Source organism: Sinohyriopsis cumingii, chromosome 5 (assembly GCF_028554795.1).
Source record: "Sinohyriopsis cumingii isolate HCF-2022 chromosome 5, ASM2855479v2, whole genome shotgun sequence".
NCBI lineage: Eukaryota > Metazoa > Mollusca > Bivalvia > Unionida > Unionidae > Sinohyriopsis > Sinohyriopsis cumingii.
In genome coordinates, this window is record NC_142965.1 from 94,494,802 (window position 1) to 94,517,625 (window position 22,824).

The following is a 22,824-nucleotide window of genomic DNA, read 5'->3' on the forward strand; positions in this document are numbered from 1 at the left end:
TTTGTTCAAAAATGCCTCTATTTCTCTACGATGATTTTATCATAAAAAACAAAATTTTCCACTAGCAATCAAACTGGAATTTTTATATTTGTATTATTTATATCCGAGAATGTCTCACTTGTGTTTGGTTTTGCATCGTCCTGTTGTTGCGATTCCCATTTAAATGTTGCCTTATTCATAACTATAGCAAACTTCTCATCAGCTACACTCCATTTTGGCGCCTGCATCTCCTCCATCAACAATATCTCCTGGAATCCAAACAAACAAAAAATAAACAATTAGTAACGTATTAATGAATGAATAAATCCATAGATTGTGCTGTCCAGATAATTGAGTAAACCGTTGAAGACATAAAATTAAAGTGTAAATTTGCATAACAATTCTTATTATGAATGCGTCATCTATGATATATATATATATATATATATATATATATATATATATATATATATATATATATATATATATATATATATATAATTGTCGGGGGGGGGGGGGTTAGCACTTGAATATACAAAACAAACTCCTAACACACAATACACACAATATATGAAAAGTTCTATAATATTGCATGTTGGAATCACTAGAGGGCGATTTACAACAAGAGATATAACTGTACAAAGTTGTGCAGAAATAATAGAAGAGTGGGATCTTGTGTCTATCGCATAGCAAGTCATTAGGTTTAGACCTAATTCTAAGTTGTGAACAGAGGAAGAAAACAAAGCTTTGCGAGTGATCGATGCCAGAAATTATATTCCGCTGAGTTATGCAAGGAGGTACTGAAAGAAAGATGGTGCGTTAATTTTGTGTCTGGATAATAATAATAATAATAATAGTAAAGACAATAAAATAAGAAAATAAATGTAATTACTTAGGTAGATAATTGCGCAAAATTGATAACTAGCTGTAATTTTGACACGGCTGCAATGGGATGTTAATTTTTTTCATTTTAGCCAAATTCTCCACGAATTTTCAATTGCGGTATCCGGTATCGTTTTTTTATATGTACGTTCTATACTATACATTCTCACCTGATATCTTTTAAATGAAACGGATGCATCTGCCAAAGACCTAACTGCCATCGGAAGGACTCCAAGGGACATGCGCATAGAATTGAGGACAGCGACAATTGTAAATGCCTGTAACGATTGATTCAGTTTCTTTCAAACTAAAACTGAAAATATCGACTGGTAATAGTTCTTTGTCATTTTTATTGCTATGACTTTATGGCACGTGTACATCAGATTGGATACAGTCTATGTACATTAGTATTAACTTAGTAATAAATGCATTCGCTCACCAGAATTATATTATATATCCAGACTTATCACAGGACGTTATTTGGTCCTTCAACCCGTTTCAGATAATTTATGTTAGCGAGTGAAATATCACCTCATAATTGTATACTATCTAAGGTCGTCATATAATGAACAAAAGGCATGCAAAAGATGGAAATCGTTAAATTTGCTTAATAAATTTCATACGAACTATTATTATTATCATTATTATTATTATTATTGTTAAATCAGGCATAAACAAAATAAAACTGATACGGACATACAGAGAAATCAGTTTATAGTGAAAAGTAACCTCGGCTGGAGTAAGGTCGTTTCCCGTCAACACGTAACCAAGGAAGGTGAAGACAGCTGCCAGAACTGGCACCATGGGAACAACAGCCCGGCTTATGCTACTGGTGTATGCAGCCTTCTCAAGTACGGCGCGCTCATTAGCTCGAATCTCTAAGATAAGACAAATCAAAAGTGTCTGTTTTTCTTTTAAGAACAAATAGTCTTTCATTTCTTATTACAATTTATCTCTGAGAACAAGTATTCACTATCCCAAAAATATTTTTGAGGGTTTCACATGTTCTAAACCTAGCAATGATATCGAAAACTTTGAAATGTCAAGTTAAAACATCGTTTATTGTTTATATTTCGGATTGTTGATATCCTACTGGTTTCCACAAAGTGCCAAAACAGAATTATGAAACATATCCCAAGACTGTTGTAGTCAGTCTAAATGAAATTAAAATTACATAAAGGCGATTGTAGGCCAAAATCATCGAGTGAATTTGTTTAAGATATTGAGAATTCATTGTGGAAGCATTCCATACATTAGTAAAATGCGATATTAAGAGTATGTACTAGCATACAACGTATCGTACCTGCTGTTCTATTGATTAGATTCCTCCAAAATATGGGACTTTTGTAAAATAATTTAGAAGTCTTCATGTTGACAAAACAAATCCAGTCACACTTCAAACGATTCAACGATGTCAAAACGGTGGGTATAAAGAAAATAAATACTATTTTACACACGTAAAATAATCGTTGAGCAACATATACAAATACCATATATCTACACATTTCATTTTTAAACAATTGAATTAATTGTGATAGAAAAACTATTTTCTTTACGGCCTAGCTTAGTAATTATTGATAGCATTACTGAAGGTTGAATATATATGCTACTGAAGCTATTTCTTTAATAAAATGGCTAAACTACATTAAATAAGGAGACAACTATATTACATTCTGAAGAAAATAAATTGTACGTTTGACTATAGTAAAGGATAGGTAACCTCACCTGATATATGTTCAGTGAAGGACTTTTCCCATGCATACATCTTGATGAGCTTAATACATGTTAGTAGTTCATTCATTATTCGAACCTAGACAAGAAAAGGATGGTGGTAAAATCTAATAACGAACCAGTAACTGAGAATTTATATTGTTATAGAAGCCATGTATTTTCGCGTCAAACATTCATCCACATTTTAATTGAAATGTTGGAAAATTATGTAAGCGCAATCTTAAATGTCTTTTCCTCACCGTAAAAGTGTTAATTTAAACCAACAATGACAAAGAAAAGACAGACTCTTTACGTCTATGCGCCTGCGAAATGGACGATGTGCGTACAAACAAAAGTAGATTTCAAATGTTTTTGTTATTTTGCAAAACATATGACATTAAGAAACCCACGAACATGTTTCTCTGGTTACGATATGAAACATGTATGATAGAGTTTAGGAGCTTTATTTTTCAGCTTAATCTTCTTTGTCTATCCATGGCTAACATTTTATTGTCATTTTTTTAATGTATTACTTAAAAAATGAAACCATGCTTACAGATTGATATTTAATACATCATATTTTCGTCGCTTATTATTCCTAATATTAACCACATATCTGCTTTACACATGAATGCAATATACATAGTCTGTAATTATTTATTATGGATCACGGTTACAGTGCGCACTTTAGGGTTGCCTTACATGTACTTAAATGGATATCGTCAACATGACCTGAACGCTAGTATATAGTGTCTGAAATTTAAATACATAGGTACAACATGGCCTGGAGGCTAGATTTATAATGTTTGACTTTTAAATAGATAGGTACAACATGGCCTGGACGCAAGTATATAATGTCTGAAATTTAAATACATAGGTACAACATGGCCTGGACGCTAGTTTTATAATGTCTGACTTACAGTACATAGGTACAGCATGACCTGGACGTTAGCTTCATGATTTCATTGAACGGTAGTTTCATGGTGTAATAATAAATAGATATTTACAACCTAACCCGAACGGTAGTTTCCTTGTCTAATATTGAAAAAAGTATGTTCATCATAGCCTGAATTCATCGCATCAGATTTTGAAATTTACAACGTATCTAATATTTAAATAGATATTTACAACGTATCTAATATTTAAATAGATATTTACAACATATATAATATTTAAATATATGCTTACAACGTATATACTATTTCAATAAATTTGTGCAACATAGCTATATTAATAGATATTTACAACATATCTAATATTTAAAAATATATTTACAACGTATCTAATATTTAAACAGATATTTACAACGTATCTAATATTTAAATATATATTTACAAAGTATCTATTTAAATGGATATTTACAACGTATCTAATATTTAAACAGATATTTTAAAGTATCTAAGATTTAAATAGATATTTACAACGTAGCTATTCAAAATGATATTTACAACGTATCTAATATTTAAATATATATTTACAACGTAGCTATTTAAATATATATTTACAACTTATCTAATATTTAAACAGATATTTAAAACGTATCTAATATTTAAATATATATTTACAACGTAGCTATTTAAACTGATATTTACAACGCAGCCTGAATGTGACTTTCATGATCTGATATTTAGATATATATATTTACAACGTATCAAATGTTTAAATAAAAATTTACAACGTGGCCTGAACCGAGTTTCAAGATATTGAATAGTTTATTAGATATCTTCATTGCGAGGCGCCATTTTCATGACATCTGTTATTTAAACAGATGCCTACAACATAGCCAAGATTCTACATTAGTGGATTCTGATTCTAATATATATATATATATATATATATATATATATATATATATATATATATATATATATATATATATATATATATATATATATATATATATATATATATATATTCGAACATTTGCTTTATGATCTCGGATAATTAAATAGGTAACTTCATCACAGCCTGTATGCTATATTCATGATATGAGACATTCGTTTTCTAAATGCATTATACGAACAATAAAAAAAATAAATACAAATACGCTACAATTGACATTGGATATGTTATTTAAATTAACTGTGCATTCAAACTTCTACAGTTCAAAACAAACACAGTGCTATATGTATAACAACATGTAAGAGATTTGTGTTTAACATCACACACGTCTATTTGATTTCTACTAAATGTACTCTTGTTTACCCTCTTATCGGTAATCACGATACATTTTCGTCTGTAGTGGGCGGACATCTTCGTTACCACATACTGAAAAAAAAAGTGGAAGAAGATTTGTATCTCAAAATCGGAACAAAACAGGCATGCATTTTTCAGTGCGTCATTGTCTATTTAGACCTCCCTGCTTGGATTAGGCCTAGTTGTAATGTATAACTTAGAGGACACCTCCCTGATTAGATTAGGCCTAGTTGTAAGATGTATAACTTAGAGGACACCTCCCTGATTAGATTAGGCCTAGTTGTAATGTATAACTTAGAGGACACCTCCCTGATTAGATTAGGCCTAGTTGTAATGTATAACTTAGAGGACACCTCCCTGATTAGATTAGGCCTAGTTGTAAGATGTATAACTTAGAGGACGCCTCCCTGATTAGATTAGGCCTAGTTGTAAGATGTATAACTTAGAGGACACCTCCCTGATTAGATTAGGCCTAGTTGTAATGTATAACTTAGAGGACACCTCCCTGATTAGATTAGGCCTAGTTGTAATGTATAACTTAGAGGGACACCTCCCTGATTAGATTAGGCCTAGTTGTAAAATGTATAACTTAGAGGACACCTCCCTGATTAGATTAGGCCTAGTTGTAATGTATGACTTAGAGGACGCCTCCCTGATTAGATTAGGCCTAGTTGTAAGATGCATAACTTAGAGGACACCTCCCTGATTAGATTAGGCCTAGTTGTAATGTATAACTTAGAGGACACCTCCCTGATTAGATTAGGCCTAGTTGTAAGATGTATAACTTAGAGGACACCTCCCTGATTAGATTAGGCCTAGTTGTAAGATGTATAACTTAGAGGACACCTCCCTGATTAGATTAGGCCTAGTTGTAATGTATAACTTAGAGGACACCTCCCTGATTAGATTAGGCCTAGTTGTAAGATGTATAACTTAGAGGACACCTCCCTGATTAGATTAGGCCTAGTTGTAATGTATAACTTAGAGGACACCTCCCTGATTAGATTAGGCCTAGTTGTAATGTATAACTTAGAGGACGCCTCCCTGATTAGATTAGGCCTAGTTGTAATGTATAACTTAGAGGACACCTCCCTGATTAGATTAGGCCTAGTTGTAATGTATAACTTAGAGGACACCTCCCTGATTAGATTAGGCCTAGTTGTAAGATGTATAACTTAGAGGACACCTCCCTGATTAGATTAGGCCTAGTTGTAATGTATAACTTAGAGGACACCTCCCTGATTAGATTAGGCCTAGTTGTAATGTATAACTTAGAGGACACCTCCCTGATTAGATTTAGGCCTAGTTGTAAGATGTATAACTTAGAGGACACCTTCCTGATTAGATTAGGCCTAGTTGTAATGTATAGCTTAGAGGACGCCTCCCTGATTAGATTAGGCCTAGTTGTAATGTATAACTTAGAGGACGCCTCCCTGATTAGATTAGGCCTAGTTGTAATGTATAACTTAGAGGACACCTCCCTGATTAGATTAGGCCTAGTTGTAATGTATAACTTAGAGGACACCTCCCTGATTAGATTAGGTCTAGTTGTAAGATGTATAACTTAGAGACACCTCCCTGATTAGATTAGGCCTAGTTGTAATGTATAACTTAGAGGACTGATTTAATAATAGTTGCATAGGTTTACCTGTGACTCGTGAGATATGTTTCAATCGTTATTTACTTTGTGATAGTCTTTTGAAAAATATATCATCCGTTAAAGATTCAGTAGTAAAACAATGTGATTGAAACCTTGACTGAAACATTAAGGCAAAAAAATAACCAATTTTATTTTTACAGTCGATAAGAAGCATTGGAGAATATTTGCTGTACCATAAATGGATAAAAACTGAGGAAGGTGGCAAAGGTCACTAGGGCCCAAGGTCCGATCAGGTAAAACATATATATTAGGCCGTACAGCAGCAGGATAGGAGCGGCTGTGAGCTGAGACGCAATGGAGGCTGCTTCAAATATCCGTGATCCGTCATTGCTCAGGAGGTTCACAACCTGCGTGTGTATATATATATATATATATATATATATATATATATATATATATATATATATATATATATATATATATATATTGAACCCTTATAAATACTACATATATAATACAAATTAGGTGCAGATAGCAGTAATTGTTTTTTTTTTAAACTTACTCCACCTTCACCCAGAAAAAGGGAGAAGGAGAAGAGTTGTCGAACGATGTAAAAATACCAAAATATTTATTCACATGCAATTAGGAGGAATAACTGACCGAAATTTAAAAAGGATACACGATATGAATGGATATTCTACTTTCTAAACATTATACACAAATTGACGTATTTGTATAAGCATGTTTGGTGGCAATAAACATCCAAATAATAGGGGCTACTTGTAAAGGAACATAAACTTCATACAATCTTTTGGCTTATTATTTCATTCTAAGACACTGTACATACATTTCAAACGCATTTTTGAAATAGTGTTTCATTCCTGAATGCTATCAACATATTAAAAGAATTATTGCAAACACTATAGCTTGCGATTCGAGCTTGGATATACCATTTAACTCTTACCTGACCGACTGTTTTGTCTTTAAGCCCTCTTAATTTCAGAATTTTCTTGAACAAAAGGCCTGATGCTGCTCCTTTTATTCGTACTCCTGTTAAACAGATTAATAATAAAATTGGAGGAAGTGACACCGAAATGACCGTCTAAAAAAGAAAAAATGTGTACATAAAACTAAATGTTTCAGTGTTTTACATGTTTCAATCTTCACCAAAATGAAATATATGCAATAACAGTGTGCAAAAATATTTTTATAAAAAAGGACAAAATATTAGAGAAACATGATCTAAACACCGCATCAAAGGTATACGACTAGTATGTTAAACACGTGATTCAGATCATAATACATGCATGAGATTTTTGCTATATAAATTTACTATATGCATTTAGAAATGTTCAACAATAACATTTCGCTCATTATTACGTCATGTTGATCACACTCAGCTCATTGGCCCTCTTACTATATTGATGTGCTAGCACAGCTAAGTTGCTGGAAACGTTACCCGTGGTGTAATTCGTAAACCAAGAACAGCCAACACAAATCGTTCGGCAGACCTCCATCAACATGAGTGTTAAAACCAGCGTAACGCCATAACCAGTCGTTATCGTCCCTTTACTTAAGCTGGACAGGAATTCACGGAGAACAAATGCCTGAAAAAGAATATATTTGGGCTGAGTATGAAAAACAGAGATCAATTTTAAGCATGATTTTAAGTGCCAACACGTTCTCTTACGTAAATAGCAAACTTTATTTTACTGTAAAATGATGGAAACGTGTGCATTATAATCTATCCGAACATGAATCCTTTTGCTCGTAGGTGTTTGCGTTGGTGTGAGTATATATTTCTGCTTACGTTTATTTAAGTCTTAAGATTGATGCCTTTATCGATATATTCCTTGTTAAGAAAAAGAAAACTGCATGAAGTGCGGAACCCTCGCCACATTTCTATTACGAAATGAAAGACCGTGTACTTATTCGCCTTCCCTGTTTGTCAGTCGAGTTGAAATTCAAATAATTTTAAGTGCTCGTGGAACATAATCTGAAAGACAATTGCCTGAGAAAATTACTGCATCGATGTTATACAGGATATAGGAAGAACACGGTTCTCGATACATGTTTTAGTACAATGAAGCGATCACAGGAGAGTTACCACGAAAGGATCAAGCATGGATTAGCATATAATAGAGATAATAGAGTAGCATTAAACTTCTTTTAAGATATAAACACAAAACATCAGCAGTTAAGATTATGTTATGTGAGTGCAAGCTATGCCATGGGATTCCCACTTAATGATGACACGTGTCTCGCACCTTAATTATGACACGTGTCACACACCTTAATTATGACACGTGTCTCAAACCTTAATATTCCAAATCTGTTCAGGAATAGTGTGTGGTATAATAAACTGTTATCTGAATGAGCAATCATTTTTGGGTGGGTGTGGGTGGGGTAAAATCTATAAAGTAACAAGACACCGACCTATACAGTTACAATAATTGTTAACTTTACTTTTAGAGACAAAAAATATATCACTGTTTCTCATAGGTGACATCATTTTTCATGCTTTCGAACTGAATGTAAATCTTGCATATATAATGTGTCGTAGGATGATGTTTTCTGGCAACATATCTCAGATGATTCACTTGTGAGCATGTACTTTTGAAACAAAATCAGTCTAGGAACCGACGTTACACTACCTAGCAACATATAAGACCAATGGATAAGTTATATATGTTTCATTAAGTCACCATTATCTTTTTTGTATCGGGATTTACAAAAACAGGCAATATTTACTACGTACCGGTGCTGCAAAACCAAAGGTGAGAGACAGAATCATGAGAAAGACAGATAGGACTATTCGGGTCCGCACAAAACGGAATACTGCCCAAAAAAATCTGCTATTTTCCGGACCTTTCCTTGCCAACTCTTCTTTCCATATTTTTTCTAATCTGAAATAATAACTACTATTATATCTCAGTTTTATCAACACATTAATAACTACTAAACAGTAGACAAAGACGCTTAAACAAAATATAATGTAATTGAAGTCCTTCTTATATATATATATGTGTGTGTGTGTGTGTGTGTGTGTGAACATGTGTGTGTTTGTGTAAGTAAGAGCTCCTCACGCAAATAATACACAGAAATACTTCCAGTTGATTTTTATTCCTTTTGAAATGGAATCAATATTAGCATGTTAAATACCACAACATTATAAAAGAAATTGCGTCAACTGTAGTCAGAGGGTCAAAATACCTAGCTGCGTTGGGTTTAGACCTCTCGCTGTCTCCAATGGCCAAATGACCAATGCTTCCGATGCCCTTCTTGTAAATTTTCCACATAATAGGTGTCATCCAAGAATAGGTCAATAGCGAGAAACAGCCTACAGAAGCCACGGGTATTTCATCTTTAGGTCTGAATAACATAATGAGACAATAATTAAAATATATAGTGCTTGAATTGTTATAAAGTTTGTTAACATTTGTTTTTGTTCTTTACTAAACTCTTTATGAATGATAAATATTTGATCATTATGAGAGACTGCGTTCTCAGAGACCTAGGACTGGCGAACGTTCTTTGTTTACAATCATCAAAGATGGATTCGCTGGCCAGCAACAACTTGGTTTAAATGCATGTCCGTAAAATGCCGTATAAATCGGTTAGCTAATAATATCCTTCGTAGAATACAGTTTCATATCGTCAGCATTCCCAGGATATATATATATATATATATATATATATATATATATATATATATATATATATATATATATAGAGAGAGAGAGAGAGAGAGAGAGAGAGAGAGAGAGAGAGAGAGAGAAATAGCAATTAACGCAATGATGAATTACCGTAAAAACTGCATTCATTACACTTGCAAACTGGTTAAATAAAATTTGTACATTCTGAGAGACAGAATCATGAGAAAGACTGACACGACTATTCGGGTCTACACAAAACGGATTACTACCCCCCAAAAATACATGCTGTTCTGACGCTGGACCATCCAAAGATGTTACAACTTCATTAATGTACTTCACCATCGGCATGTTTCTCCATTCCTTGTATATATTCCTAAGGCGAGTCAGCACAGTAGGGTAAATATTGTTTTAATGAATAACTTATATGATAACATAACGTATATTCAGGCGGCTGCTGAGACTCACTGAATTACTGTTAAAACAAGGGAAAGAACTGTTTCACTGGGAAAGCGCCTAATGTGACTGAAAATTATTTTGTCTGTATTAATAATTAAAACCGTTCTGGCATAAATACAGCATACACACATACGTGTGATTGGAGAAATTACATTCGAATTATATACTTACGCCTGTTCACAACGTATGGGAAGAAGTTTTCGAAGAGATTGGCTGTATTTTCTTCTTTTAGTTCCTTGCGCTTCTTGTAATGTATCTGCATCAAGACTCATGTCCATATCAGGAAGACTGAGAGAAACAAAATTCGAGGACAAAGTGTCGATCTAAATTCGTGAGGACCAATGGAATTACCCAGGTCTGATTATAACTTGGCTTGAATTTATTTTAATTTAAATTATCCAGTAGAACATCCGTGTTTCGTTATATAAGCTTTTTGACAACAATGATGAAAGGAGTGGAAACAAAATTATTCATCCATTTTGCAAAGAAAGTTTAATAAAAGAGCTCAGTGTGAAACATCGTCGAAAGGCAATATATAATTTCATGGCTTAGCTGGTTATAAACGTTATCGTTTTCCTGAAATGATTAGCTGTCATTTATTTTTACCTTGTGTCTATAGAAAGGAAATAACTCATATTAACGCTGTAGAAGAGGCTAAACATTCACTCTCAAATTAGAAGCATGCAATAAAATGACACACTTTCACTAAATGCACAAGATAAATCTGAACTTGATTTTTGCTTGCTAAATGCATATTTCCGCACTACAGACCAAACATTCAAAGTCCAGAAAGGTTCAGGAATTTAAATAATATTTGCGAAATTGCCTTATTGGTATAAGACTATAATCAATTCACTGGCATGTACATGCAATCATGCCTACAAAATTTCAGTTACATACCTCAAGTAATTTTGCTTAACAGTTCTAAAAGGTAGATTATTTGGAAAAACTTGGGTAATGACCTGAATAATTCAATAAAGATTGTGAAAATAAATACATATGCAAGATTTTGTTTTTCTATCTCCAGTGGCAGTTTGCTAATCGTGGTAATATGATTATTGTCAAAATGTCCAAGTTAAGAACCTGGTACTATTGCTCTAATAGAATACATTCATATCATCTACATATGGACACAGCTGTGGCATCGAATTTCATTGTTCTATGTTGGGAGGGGTTTTGAGCAATCTTCTACCTTGCTAGCAAGTCTCTCGGAACGGAAGGACAGATTGGGTACGGAGAGGATGAAAACATGATGCCCCTGCTACAAGCAGCAGGAGCATAAGAAAAGAACAAAAATGAAAAAAACCTTTTGGTCATTTGGTCTATCTCCTCCATATTAGCCTTTCTGATATCACCAGTCGTCTTATTATTTTGCATATCTGGTTCTTGAGTAATCAACAGATCGTGTGGCGCATTTCCCTCTTCGTTATTGCTATCATTGTCATCTGTGTGCGTCATGGCTGATTTGCTGTTTCAAATAGGGAAGATCTGTTTTCCTGAAGAAATAAATGGAATGAAGATAATATAGAAAACACATTTTTTGATTGATAAACAGGATGTGAGCGAGTTATTGAACGCACGAATATCACCAGCTGCACGAGTTCAAGGATAAATAGGAGTGAAAAGGACAGACTCTGTGTAAAAATAAAGTAACAGGAAAGTGTAGTTATGAAAATATGCAAAAGATATTATTTTCATTTATTAAAGAAATAGAAGAAATTTGGCTTTACTTAAGAGTCGTGGGACTAACTTCAGCAAACAGCACGGTCAATGTCCGAGTCAAGTGAAAAATTTATTCTACAAGAACAAAATATTGAATAAATGTGAAACATTTTGCTATGACTCGAAATTTATCGAAATAATATTGGAAAACAAAAATGACACTCACTTAACATAAACGGTACTGGTACATCATAGTCCGCTTTTATCTTTAAGTTTCTCATCACACTCATATCAGTAAAATCATGAATAGTACATAACACGAGGATCGGACACTTCTTAGAGCTATCATATATACCCCGTTCCTATTTGATATATAAAAGAGGTCTGAACTGGTCGGCTGAGCAGTGCAAGCAAAGACACAACATTGTGAATTTGTTGTACGTATTATTTTTATATATTGTTTGTCCTATATAAAAGAATGAGAAATTTGTTTTTGCCGTTGGACTTATAATTGAAATTTGTAATGATATTGTTTTGCCGATATTGTTATATGATGCGATATATGACGTTCTCTTGGCAACGCTGTTACCTGAATTATAGCACACTGATGTCATATGAAAAGTTAATTTTTGTAAGAAAAAGTACCCTATTGTACATGTTGTTTTGAGAAAAGAGTATGTTTCCTACAAGCATTTGTATTAAAATTAGGGCCCTTTTATTTTGGTTCAGAGTTGTTAAGGGAAACATGAGCAAAGTTTCAAAACTGTTATACGAAAATATTCAATTTCAAATGACTTTCATTTATGAAACACGTTGCTTTTGCGATTTAGGTCTGAATAATTTATGGTTATCTCAGTCATTCCCCTCTGTTGATTGGCTAAAGTAAACACTCAACGTGAGACTAATAGATCAATACACGCAAACTGGCCTGCTTTTGTGTCCGTTACCTTTAAAAGTGGAGATAGTGACACAGGTAGTATCAGAAAAAAGACGTAATTCTTAAGTCAAAATATAAAAATGTGCACATAAAATAAATTACTGAGTTAAAATTAGTAGCAATGCAAATTTTGTATAATGCACTGAGTGTATATTCATGCAAATTTTGTTATTTTGTTAAATGCACCGAGTGTATATTCATGTAAATTTTGTTACATGCACCGAGTGTATATTCATGCAAATTTTGTTACATGCACTGAGTGTATATTCATGTAAATTTTGTTACATGCACTGAGTGTATATTCATATAAATTTTGTTAAATGCATCGAGTGTATATTCATGTAAATTTTGTTAAATGCACCGAGTGTATATTCATGTAAATTTTGTTACATGCACCGAGTGTATATTCATATAAATTTTGCTAAATGCACCGAGTGTATATTCATGTAAATTTTGTTACATGCACTGAGTGTATATTCATGTAAATTTTGTTACATGCACCGAGTGTATATTCATATAAATTTTGTTAAATGCACCGAGTGTATATTCATGTAAATTTTGTTACATGCACTGAGTGTATATTCATGCAAATTTTGTTATTTTGTTAAATGCACCGAGTGTATATTCATGTAAATTTTGTTACATGCACCGAGTGTATATTCATGTAAATTTTGTTACATGCACTGAGTGTATATTCATGTAAATTTTGTTACATGCACTGAGTGTATATTCATATAAATTTTGTTAAATGCATCGAGTGTATATTCATGTAAATTTTGTATAATGCACTGAGTGTATATTCATGTAAATTTTGTTACATGCACCGAGTGTATATTCATGTAAATTTTGTTAAATGCATCGAGTGTATATTCATGTAAATTTTGTATAATGCACTGAGTGTATATTCATATAAATTTTGTTACATGCACTGAGTGTATATTCATGTAAATTTTGTTAAATGCACCGAGTGTATATTCATGTAAATTTTGTTAAATGCACCGAGTGTATATTCATGTAAATTTTGTTAAATGCACCGAGTGTATATTCATGTAAATTTTGTTAAATGCATCGAGTGTATATTCATGTAAATTTTGTTAAATGCACCGATTGTAGATTCATGTAAATTTTGTTAAATACACCGATTGTAGATTCATATAAATTTTGTTAAATGCACCGAGTGTATATTCATGTAAATTTTGTTAAATGCACCGAGTGTATATTCATGTAAATTTTGTTAAATGCACCGAGTGTATATTCATGTAAATTTTGTTACATGCACCGAGTGTATATTCATATAAATTTTGTTAAATGCACCGAGTGTATATTCATGTAAATTTTGTTACATGCACTGAGTGTATATTCATGTAAATTTTGTTACATGCACCGAGTGTATATTCATATAAATTTTGTTAAATGCACCGAGTGTATATTCATGTAAATTTTGTTACATGCACTGAGTGTATATTCATGCAAATTTTGTTATTTTGTTAAATGCACCGAGTGTATATTCATGTAAATTTTGTTACATGCACCGAGTGTATATTCATGTAAATTTTGTTACATGCACTGAGTGTATATTCATGTAAATTTTGTTACATGCACTGAGTGTATATTCATATAAATTTTGTTAAATGCATCGAGTGTATATTCATGTAAATTTTGTATAATGCACTGAGTGTATATTCATATAAATTTTGTTAAATGCACCGAGTGTATATTCATGTAAATTTTGTTAAATGCATCGAGTGTATATTCATGTAAATTTTGTTAAATGCACCGAGTGTATATTCATGTAAATTTTGTTAAATGCACCGAGTGTATATTCATGTAAATTTTGTTAAATGCACCGAGTGTATATTCATGCAAATTTTGTTACATGCACTGAGTGTATATTCATGTAAATTTTGTTACATGCATCGAGTGTATATTCATGTAAATTTTGTTACATGCACTGAGTGTATATTCATGTAAATTTTGTTACATGCATCGAGTGTATATTCATGTAAATTTTGTTACATGCATCGAGTGTATATTCATGCAAATTTTGTTACATGCACTGAGTGTATATTCATGTAAATTTTGTTACATGCATCGAGTGTATATTCATATAAATTTTGTTAAATGCATCGAGTGTATATTCATGTAAATTTTGTTACATGCACTGAGTGTATATTCATGTAAATTTTGTTACATGCATCGAGTGTATATTCATGTAAATTTTGTTACATGCACCGAGTGTATATTCATGTAAATTTTGTTAAATGCATCGAGTGTATATTCATGTAAATTTTGTTAAATGCACCGAGTGTATATTCATGTAAATTTTGTTAAATGCACTGAGTGTATATTCATGCAAATTTTGTTAAATGCACTGAGTGTATATTCGCGTAAATTTTGTTACATGTACCGAGTGTATATTCATTTAAATTTTGTATAATGTACTGAATGTATATTCATATAAATTTTGTTAAATGCACGGAGTGTATATTCACGTAAATTTTGTTACATGCACCGAGTGTATATTCATGCAAATTTTGTTAAATGCACCGAGTGTATTATTCATGCAATTTTTTAAAAAATGCACTGAGTGTATATTCTTGTAAATTTTTTTCATATATCTTTCATACAAATGTTATAGTGTGGATTGCAAAACGCCATATTTTAAAGTTTCGGTCCAAATTAATAAATTATAATGTTCCGCTCATTTTTCCCAAACTCTTCCTTAAATGTCAAAACGAATCTGAGCCATTCACTGTCTCTTTTGCCAATACCAGGATATGCATATTTATTATGTTACTGATGAAAATATAGAAACAGCGTTCATTCATTCATTCCTTGTATGTTAAAATGATAGAATAGGTTAAAGCTACAGGTAGCGCATGATTTGTGGATCACTAATGCTGCGATTAACATATCACGGGATTGGCGTCGCCACTGGGCTCTCAGATATTACCCACTCCATTTTGATATGCAAATGAACGTGCTAGTGGTCATTGAGATCAATTGAATTGCAAAGGTTAGTGCGCCCTCTGGCTATACAATGCCAGATTTACTTATCTGGGTTCAAGTTTTGTACTCAGTCGTAACACTGTTTTGATGAAAGAGACACGCACCTTCTATAGCTCTCAGTCTTAATTAAAATCTGACAACCATTCCACGAGTGGTACCAAATAAAAAGCGAAGCTTCCCCGCTATTCACATATATATCCATTTAATTCACAATTGATAAACCAATATATATTCAACGTCAAGATGCTTGTTTTCTACCGACATGTTAAATATGATCTCAGGTTTCAAACTAAACACCTTCATCAGTTTTAGTCATATTTAAGAATACAGTTAAATCCGGCAAGTCTACGCATCCGGTAAGTATGTGCACCAAAGCGTTCTGTACCAGTTTCGGATGCGGTATTTGCACCCAACTGTAACATCAGTTATATGAAATGTATTAAAATTGGAGCAGACTATACTATTGACATTAAAAACAGAAAAAGAAAGGTTAGATGAGGAAACTGACGTGTAAGCAGTCTAGCCTGATGAGCAGACTTACCGGGAAAAGTCATCTGTGCGTTATTATCGTTGCAATAATACAGACGTAAAGTGTTATACAAACAAGTATTTTTTTTTTGTAAATGAAATTTGCTTCTATCTCATATGCAAACATAAAATAGTGGTCAGTAGGATTTACGAAATAGGAAACAGCATCTTCAAGCCATAAAAGTAAAAAAACTTTTGAAGCGCCTATGATCTCAGGCACTATGTGTCCTCAATGCCTTTTACCAAAAGGGAACGGTGTGGCTGGGAGTCGGGATGGGTACGGTTAATAAAAAGTTTCCGTCACTGTACACCTTGGCACTAGCTTCTAAGGCTAGAGTCACGTGTGAAAATTGAAATGAAATTTGACACGTGTAAAATAAAATGTCTCGGCTCTCTGACAAAACCCTTATATAGTTTCTGTCGTCTCAGCTATCGGTCAAACAAGAAACGTTTCTTTTAGCCGTCGGTCAAACAAAGAACATTAAAGTCACGTTTGTCTCATCTGTCAGTCAAACAAAGAACATTAAAATCATGCATGTTTGTCTCGGCTGTCGATCAAACAAAGAATATTGAACTTTGTCTCAACTATTGGTCTAACGAAGAATATTCAAATCATGTTTGTGCCAAGTACTGGACAAATAACATTCAAATTAAATTTATCAAGCTATCGGGCAAATAAAGAACAATCAAATCATGTAGCAATAACTTAGCAATTTTATCAATCTCGTCATCTTAATTCGACAGGTATTGAATCATCAAATATATTTGTAATTGACAAGAAAATATACCGATCGTCGAATGTTAATCAATGTCAATCACACTCAGATATCCATGTTCCCTTGATCAGTACTGCCACTAGAACTGGTATCAGATAGTATGCTGTTACAGGCACAACTATACACTTAAGCTGGCAAACATTCTGGTCTGATGGTTTTCATCAAGCTGACTGGCATTATATAACAAACAAATTTTTTAACGATCATATCTTTATCACTTTCAATCAGTTTATTTTAATGAAATTGTTAGAGTGTCCTTCGAGTTAATAACAGTTGATACTGATATATCTTATCCTACCGCAAGAATACCTACCTGTCTGCCACACATAGGAACTGACCAATCGAATGTCAGCTGCTTTTGCTGATGATATCTAATTGCCTTAACACAAATCAGACACTTAGAAAAGTTATCATATTTTAGTTTAATTATGAGTAACGTTGAACATCGGTATCTAACGAAATTCACGGCATGGTGACGTTTTGATAGAATGAACCTCTGTCTTTTCCGTCAAGCCATGAAAGCCTTGGATATATAAGGGGGCTTTAATTCCCATTTATTCGAGAGAAAAAGAAAAAAAAAAGAAAAACAAACACATAAAAAGACATTCATATGCAATACAATTGTGCTCAGCCCACGATTCGTTCTCGACTATATGGACCAAATAACATGACAATAACGTTGATTCAAACAATGCAATATATAGTTAATTGAATGAAGCTGTTCAGTTTTTAACGAATCAATGCATTACACGGTGTTGTAGCATTTTGTCACGTGATCCAGTCACAAAATAGGTTGGTCTCATTGAATAAAATTCAAAATACCTGTCTCTGCAACGCATCCTAGGTTTTAGCACTGGAATAGCAGAACACGCTACCACTGCGGCGCACCATTACAGAATCATGCACGTTCGCGAAACGACCTTGTGCTGTTTTCGAGACCACCCAATATGCTTGGATACAAAACGGCCCAATGCTGTTTCCCAACCAGATACAACATGCATCAGAAATTAAAATAAGTCATGACATTTTTAGTTTTCTTTCAAGAAGTGTTGCTTTATTTGTGAGGAAAATTTGGGAATTTGCTCTTGTTTGATTTTCCCATATTATATATTAAACGATAAGGGAGTTCCTGACACCTATCTCGTATACTACTGCCTCAGTCAAAACTAGTGAAAATATGCCATTCTTTGAATGCAACGGATAACTGTAGGATCATAGCCAGTTTTCTGCAAAATAGGTGGAGCTACATAACCCGTCCTGAAATTTGGCTAACCCTCACATTTTATTGTTCATATGAAGAATCTAATATTAATCCGTTAATCGATAAATATTTGTTAAAACATTACATTAAATTTTTTTCATATGTGTTGCTGTCTACCTGAGTATCACAAGAGAGATAGATAAAGACATTCATTTTTTGAGGGAAAACGGAGGGAAAATGGATCTATGTGATACGATGAGGCTATGTCGCGATGAAAGAATGGATACCTTCATCGTTGAGTGTAGTCTGTATAATGCACTTCACAGTTGACAATTATATTCAAGAAACCGTACATGGTAAGCTGTTGTTGCTTAATTTTGTTCATTTTCCTAAAATATGGTTAGTCCGACATATTTTACATTTAACTATTTTTAAATGGATAGTGGATCTATTTGGTGAAATTTCTTTTTCAAAGATTAAGTTCCATGTTTGAATTGTAAGGCAGTTTCTATTTATTTGTTCCAGCTCGCAAAGTACTTGTTTTTGCTGTTCAAGGAAAACGTTTGTAAGCACACATAATCAACTGTCGCATGACATGATAGGAAATCTTATATTTTCATATGTGAAACCATAAAGATATATTTTTCACATGTGAAAAGATAAAATTAAAAGAAAAGATATGAATTAAAAAAAATATGAACATTATGTCGGCATTAAGTCTATATATTTCATGCTAATGGATATAATAAACAAATAAACTGTACTTAAACTTTGACTATGTTTACTTCTTCACAAGTACCCCACCCGCCCACGATGCATTGGTTTTATGTCAATAAGATATACATCTGGATAGCTGATGATATCCAATTGGCAAACTGTAGGTTATTGTTCTAATAACGTTGAATGTGTCAAGAATGAAGAATGATGGACATTAACTCCCATTGTTCACATCATTACACACCAGGTTTACAAGTTTCTGCAAGCTGTACTTTTGAAATAGGCAGGTATACGATCATATCATCAGCAATTAGGTAATTATTGTTAATAACTGGAGTAGGGTTATCATTTAATGATGATGATGTTCGTCCATCGGTGTCGATGAGGACCATTTAATGTCATCGAGTCACTGGGGGTGGGTCCAGAGATGGCTGATTAGTCCGATCAGGGCCCGGAAGTGTCTGTTGCAGTGGGGACATGGATGTACAGGTTGCTGAGTTGCGGAACTGCTTTTCCTGGATTTGCGCAGATCACGTTTCTCAGCTGCGTCCACCAGTCTTTTCTGCTCAAAGGCTGCCGCACCAGCATTGACTTGACTGCGTCAAGCAGATCGATTAGCAGCAACACTCTCCCAGCTGTCAGGATCAATGCCTAGGTTCTTCAGCGAGGCCTTGAGGGTGTCCTTGTGCCTCTTTTTCAACCACTGTGGGATCTCTTGCCTTGGTGTAACTCTCCATAGAAGACCATCTTAGGTAGGCGTTCTACTGGCATGTGGACAATATGGCCAGCCCATCGGAGTTGTGCCTTGCACAGCATGGTGTGGATGCTTGTCATACCGGCCTTAGTGAGCACCATTGTGTGCGGTACATTGTCCTGCCATCTGATTTTCAGTAGTTTTCTCAGGGAGTTCATATGGAAATGGTTCAGATTTTTAACATGGCGGCTATGCACAGTCCATGTCTCACAACCATAGAGGAGAGTGGTGAGAACAACCGCTGCATATACCTTGAGTTTTGTGGCAAAGCTTGATGCCTCTCCTACCCAGACATTTGAGAGGAGTCATTTAATACTAACATGAGGTAAGGTCATAAAATGGAGCCATGTAGGACTCCAGATTGTGCCATACATTGTACAGAAGAATCATTAAAAAATGTATTGTTTAAGATCATCCTGTCAGAAAAGCAATGATCCCATTGATGACTTTAGTACAATAAATGCCTCTCATCTTTGCATATTACACTTCTGTGTATAGCATCAACATTTAAATTTTAAATAGGCATGCATCCTTTATTTCAGATAATTTATACTTCAGGGTAGGTAATACCAATTAAAATGCAAACGAAATTTACCAAGCAACACCTTCAATATACTTAATTTAACTGCTAGATATCTATATATTGACTTCGCCTAATTCATAGTTTCTGCAGGTAACTATATATTACTTTAATTGTTTGTGATTTCATCAACATATATCGTTAAATTAAAATAGATACATTGGGTTTCGCTAAGTTTTGTTAACTTAAACGCAAGACTTATTAGCAAATCATCAGTCTAGGATGAACTGATTTTACGACATAACATAACTTTTCCGGTTATGTCCTCACGATATGTAAGTGCATTCCACACGACCAAAGCCAAGGTAGCTAATTCTGGCTGATCCGATGATGGGAATCGAACCTGCACCCTTCTGGTCAAAACCACCTTATGTACCGAGCCACAGCGGCTTCCACACAAACTTAATGTAAAACTATACAGTTCCCTCAGAATTGTCATTAGCATTAACTGTCATTATCAAAAACACCAGTACGTTTCATAGACAGAACTCAGTTACGCCAACATATATCGCTATATTAGAAATAAACATGAATTGTTTACAGCAACCTTACAGTGAAAAGGGAAATTGTGCTTTAGCGAGGGGTTTAAAAGATAATCAGACATCGGAGTTGTGGCTGATAATACTTTTGCAGAAGACCAAGTACTTGATGAAATCAATTATTTAAATGTACACGAATTAATAAATCATCTCTGCTGGAAAGCATTCATTATTTTTTTTAAAAAGGTCTCAAAAGTCTTGAGTTCATCATTTTTTATTTTCTTCAATTCACTTAAACGTTTGTTGCTGATTTGCTGATATCATTTTATGTTATCTTATTAAACAGCTTAAAGGTTTATCATCTTCATTTTTCCATTTGTAATTTGATCAAATTATTGATCCATTCAGTCATTTTAACCGGGGTCCTCTGACAATGCACAAAAGAATTTCACAAAACAATTTGTTAATTTCATATATCCACATATAATTTTACCGCCATGAGATTCATTTATCAAGCAAAGTACAATGACAAATAATTAACTGTGATTAAAACAAAAAAAAAAAAAAAAACAAAGTCTCGCCTCACCCACATAACACCAGAGAATAGTGCTGTACACCTATCTGGATACCGTGGTAAATAAGGTCGATATTGTAACCCCAATCAAGCAAAGGTATGTGACAAAATGTATGAATCTTTATGTCATCAGCAAATATTTTCATATACATTTAGGTTTCTTACAGAAATTGATGGTTGCCAGCTTGATACATACCGTAAAATAAAATATATGATGTGGACAAACATTCAACTATTACAAAAGATATACACTTACATATACATGCATACGTCGACGTTCATACACTGGCACATTGTGGTCCAAAATAAATACGAAATTCGAAATGGACATACAAGGTAGGTTGTGTTATTACATTTGCATTAAAAATTGTCAAACATAGGATTTGATCCGGAAATAGTCAGTACGTAGTTACGAAATACCGAAAGTGTCTAAAATGTACACCGAAGTGTGCGGACATATGTCTGCATGGAATTGCACATTAAAAAAATAGGCGCGATCATGGCCTAAAGCGTCAGTCAGCACCAGTAAGATTTGGGGCTGATTTATCCGACTGTTGCTCTGATAGCTAAACAAGAGTCATCCTTACACTGGTTTTATGAGGCGTAACCCATTGAAAAATATGTTCATTAAAAAATATATAGTGTTAATATTAGCTTAAACCAAGTATTGTTGTGTTAACAAGCACATAAACAATGTTAAATGGGATATTTGGAAATACTTGACGGCATTGAATCAATCATCAATGAATTAACTCTGTTGAGCGTGTCTCATTAATCTGATAATCGGATAAACGGACGTCGAATTAATGCAACGAGGCCATATTACTGTAACCTTATACATATGCAAATAAAATTTTAAGATTTTTAATGAAGTTCCATCATGGTCAAGCTAGAGCTATATAACATTCCTAGAGGAACAAAACGCTTATATTAAGTGTAAATGTTATGTCATAGCGTCTGAGTATATCACATAAATACCTGTTACATCCGGTAAACAACTGTCCGCGCTTTTAATTTCTTTATTTTGAATCAAAGCTGTCAAGCTAGGAATTAGAACGCGTAAAGGGTAACTGGTATAACGGTATAAAATCGTCAAACTGGGGGGGGGGGGGGGGGGGGGCAGATAAG

General features: G+C 33.6%; 1 protein-coding gene across 2 annotated transcripts in view; it reads right to left on the reverse strand.

Moving 5' to 3' along the window:
• Positions 1 to 22,824, reverse strand: part of LOC149799793 (ATP-binding cassette sub-family C member 5-like) — a 52,762-nt gene that overhangs the window by 23,326 nt on the left and 6,612 nt on the right. Inside the window, exons 2-13 of one of the 2 annotated variants that reach the window (XM_089959183.1) lie at positions 11,786 to 11,975; positions 10,651 to 10,767; positions 9,581 to 9,739; positions 9,126 to 9,273; positions 7,827 to 7,974; positions 7,332 to 7,417; positions 6,601 to 6,774; positions 4,777 to 4,839; positions 2,587 to 2,671; positions 1,591 to 1,739; positions 1,032 to 1,139; positions 119 to 248 (exon numbers count right to left, since the gene is read on the reverse strand). In XM_089959183.1, the coding sequence (XP_089815309.1) occupies positions 119 to 248; positions 1,032 to 1,139; positions 1,591 to 1,739; positions 2,587 to 2,671; positions 4,777 to 4,839; positions 6,601 to 6,774; positions 7,332 to 7,417; positions 7,827 to 7,974; positions 9,126 to 9,273; positions 9,581 to 9,739; positions 10,651 to 10,767; positions 11,786 to 11,937 (1,519 nt within the window). In that variant the 5' untranslated portion in view covers positions 11,938 to 11,975. Of the gene's footprint in view, positions 1 to 118; positions 249 to 1,031; positions 1,140 to 1,590; positions 1,740 to 2,164; positions 2,256 to 2,586; positions 2,672 to 4,776; positions 4,840 to 6,600; positions 6,775 to 7,331; positions 7,418 to 7,826; positions 7,975 to 9,125; positions 9,274 to 9,580; positions 9,740 to 10,650; positions 10,768 to 11,785; positions 11,976 to 22,824 lie in introns of those variants that run through there. The other variant, XM_089959184.1, reaches the window with a different exon arrangement.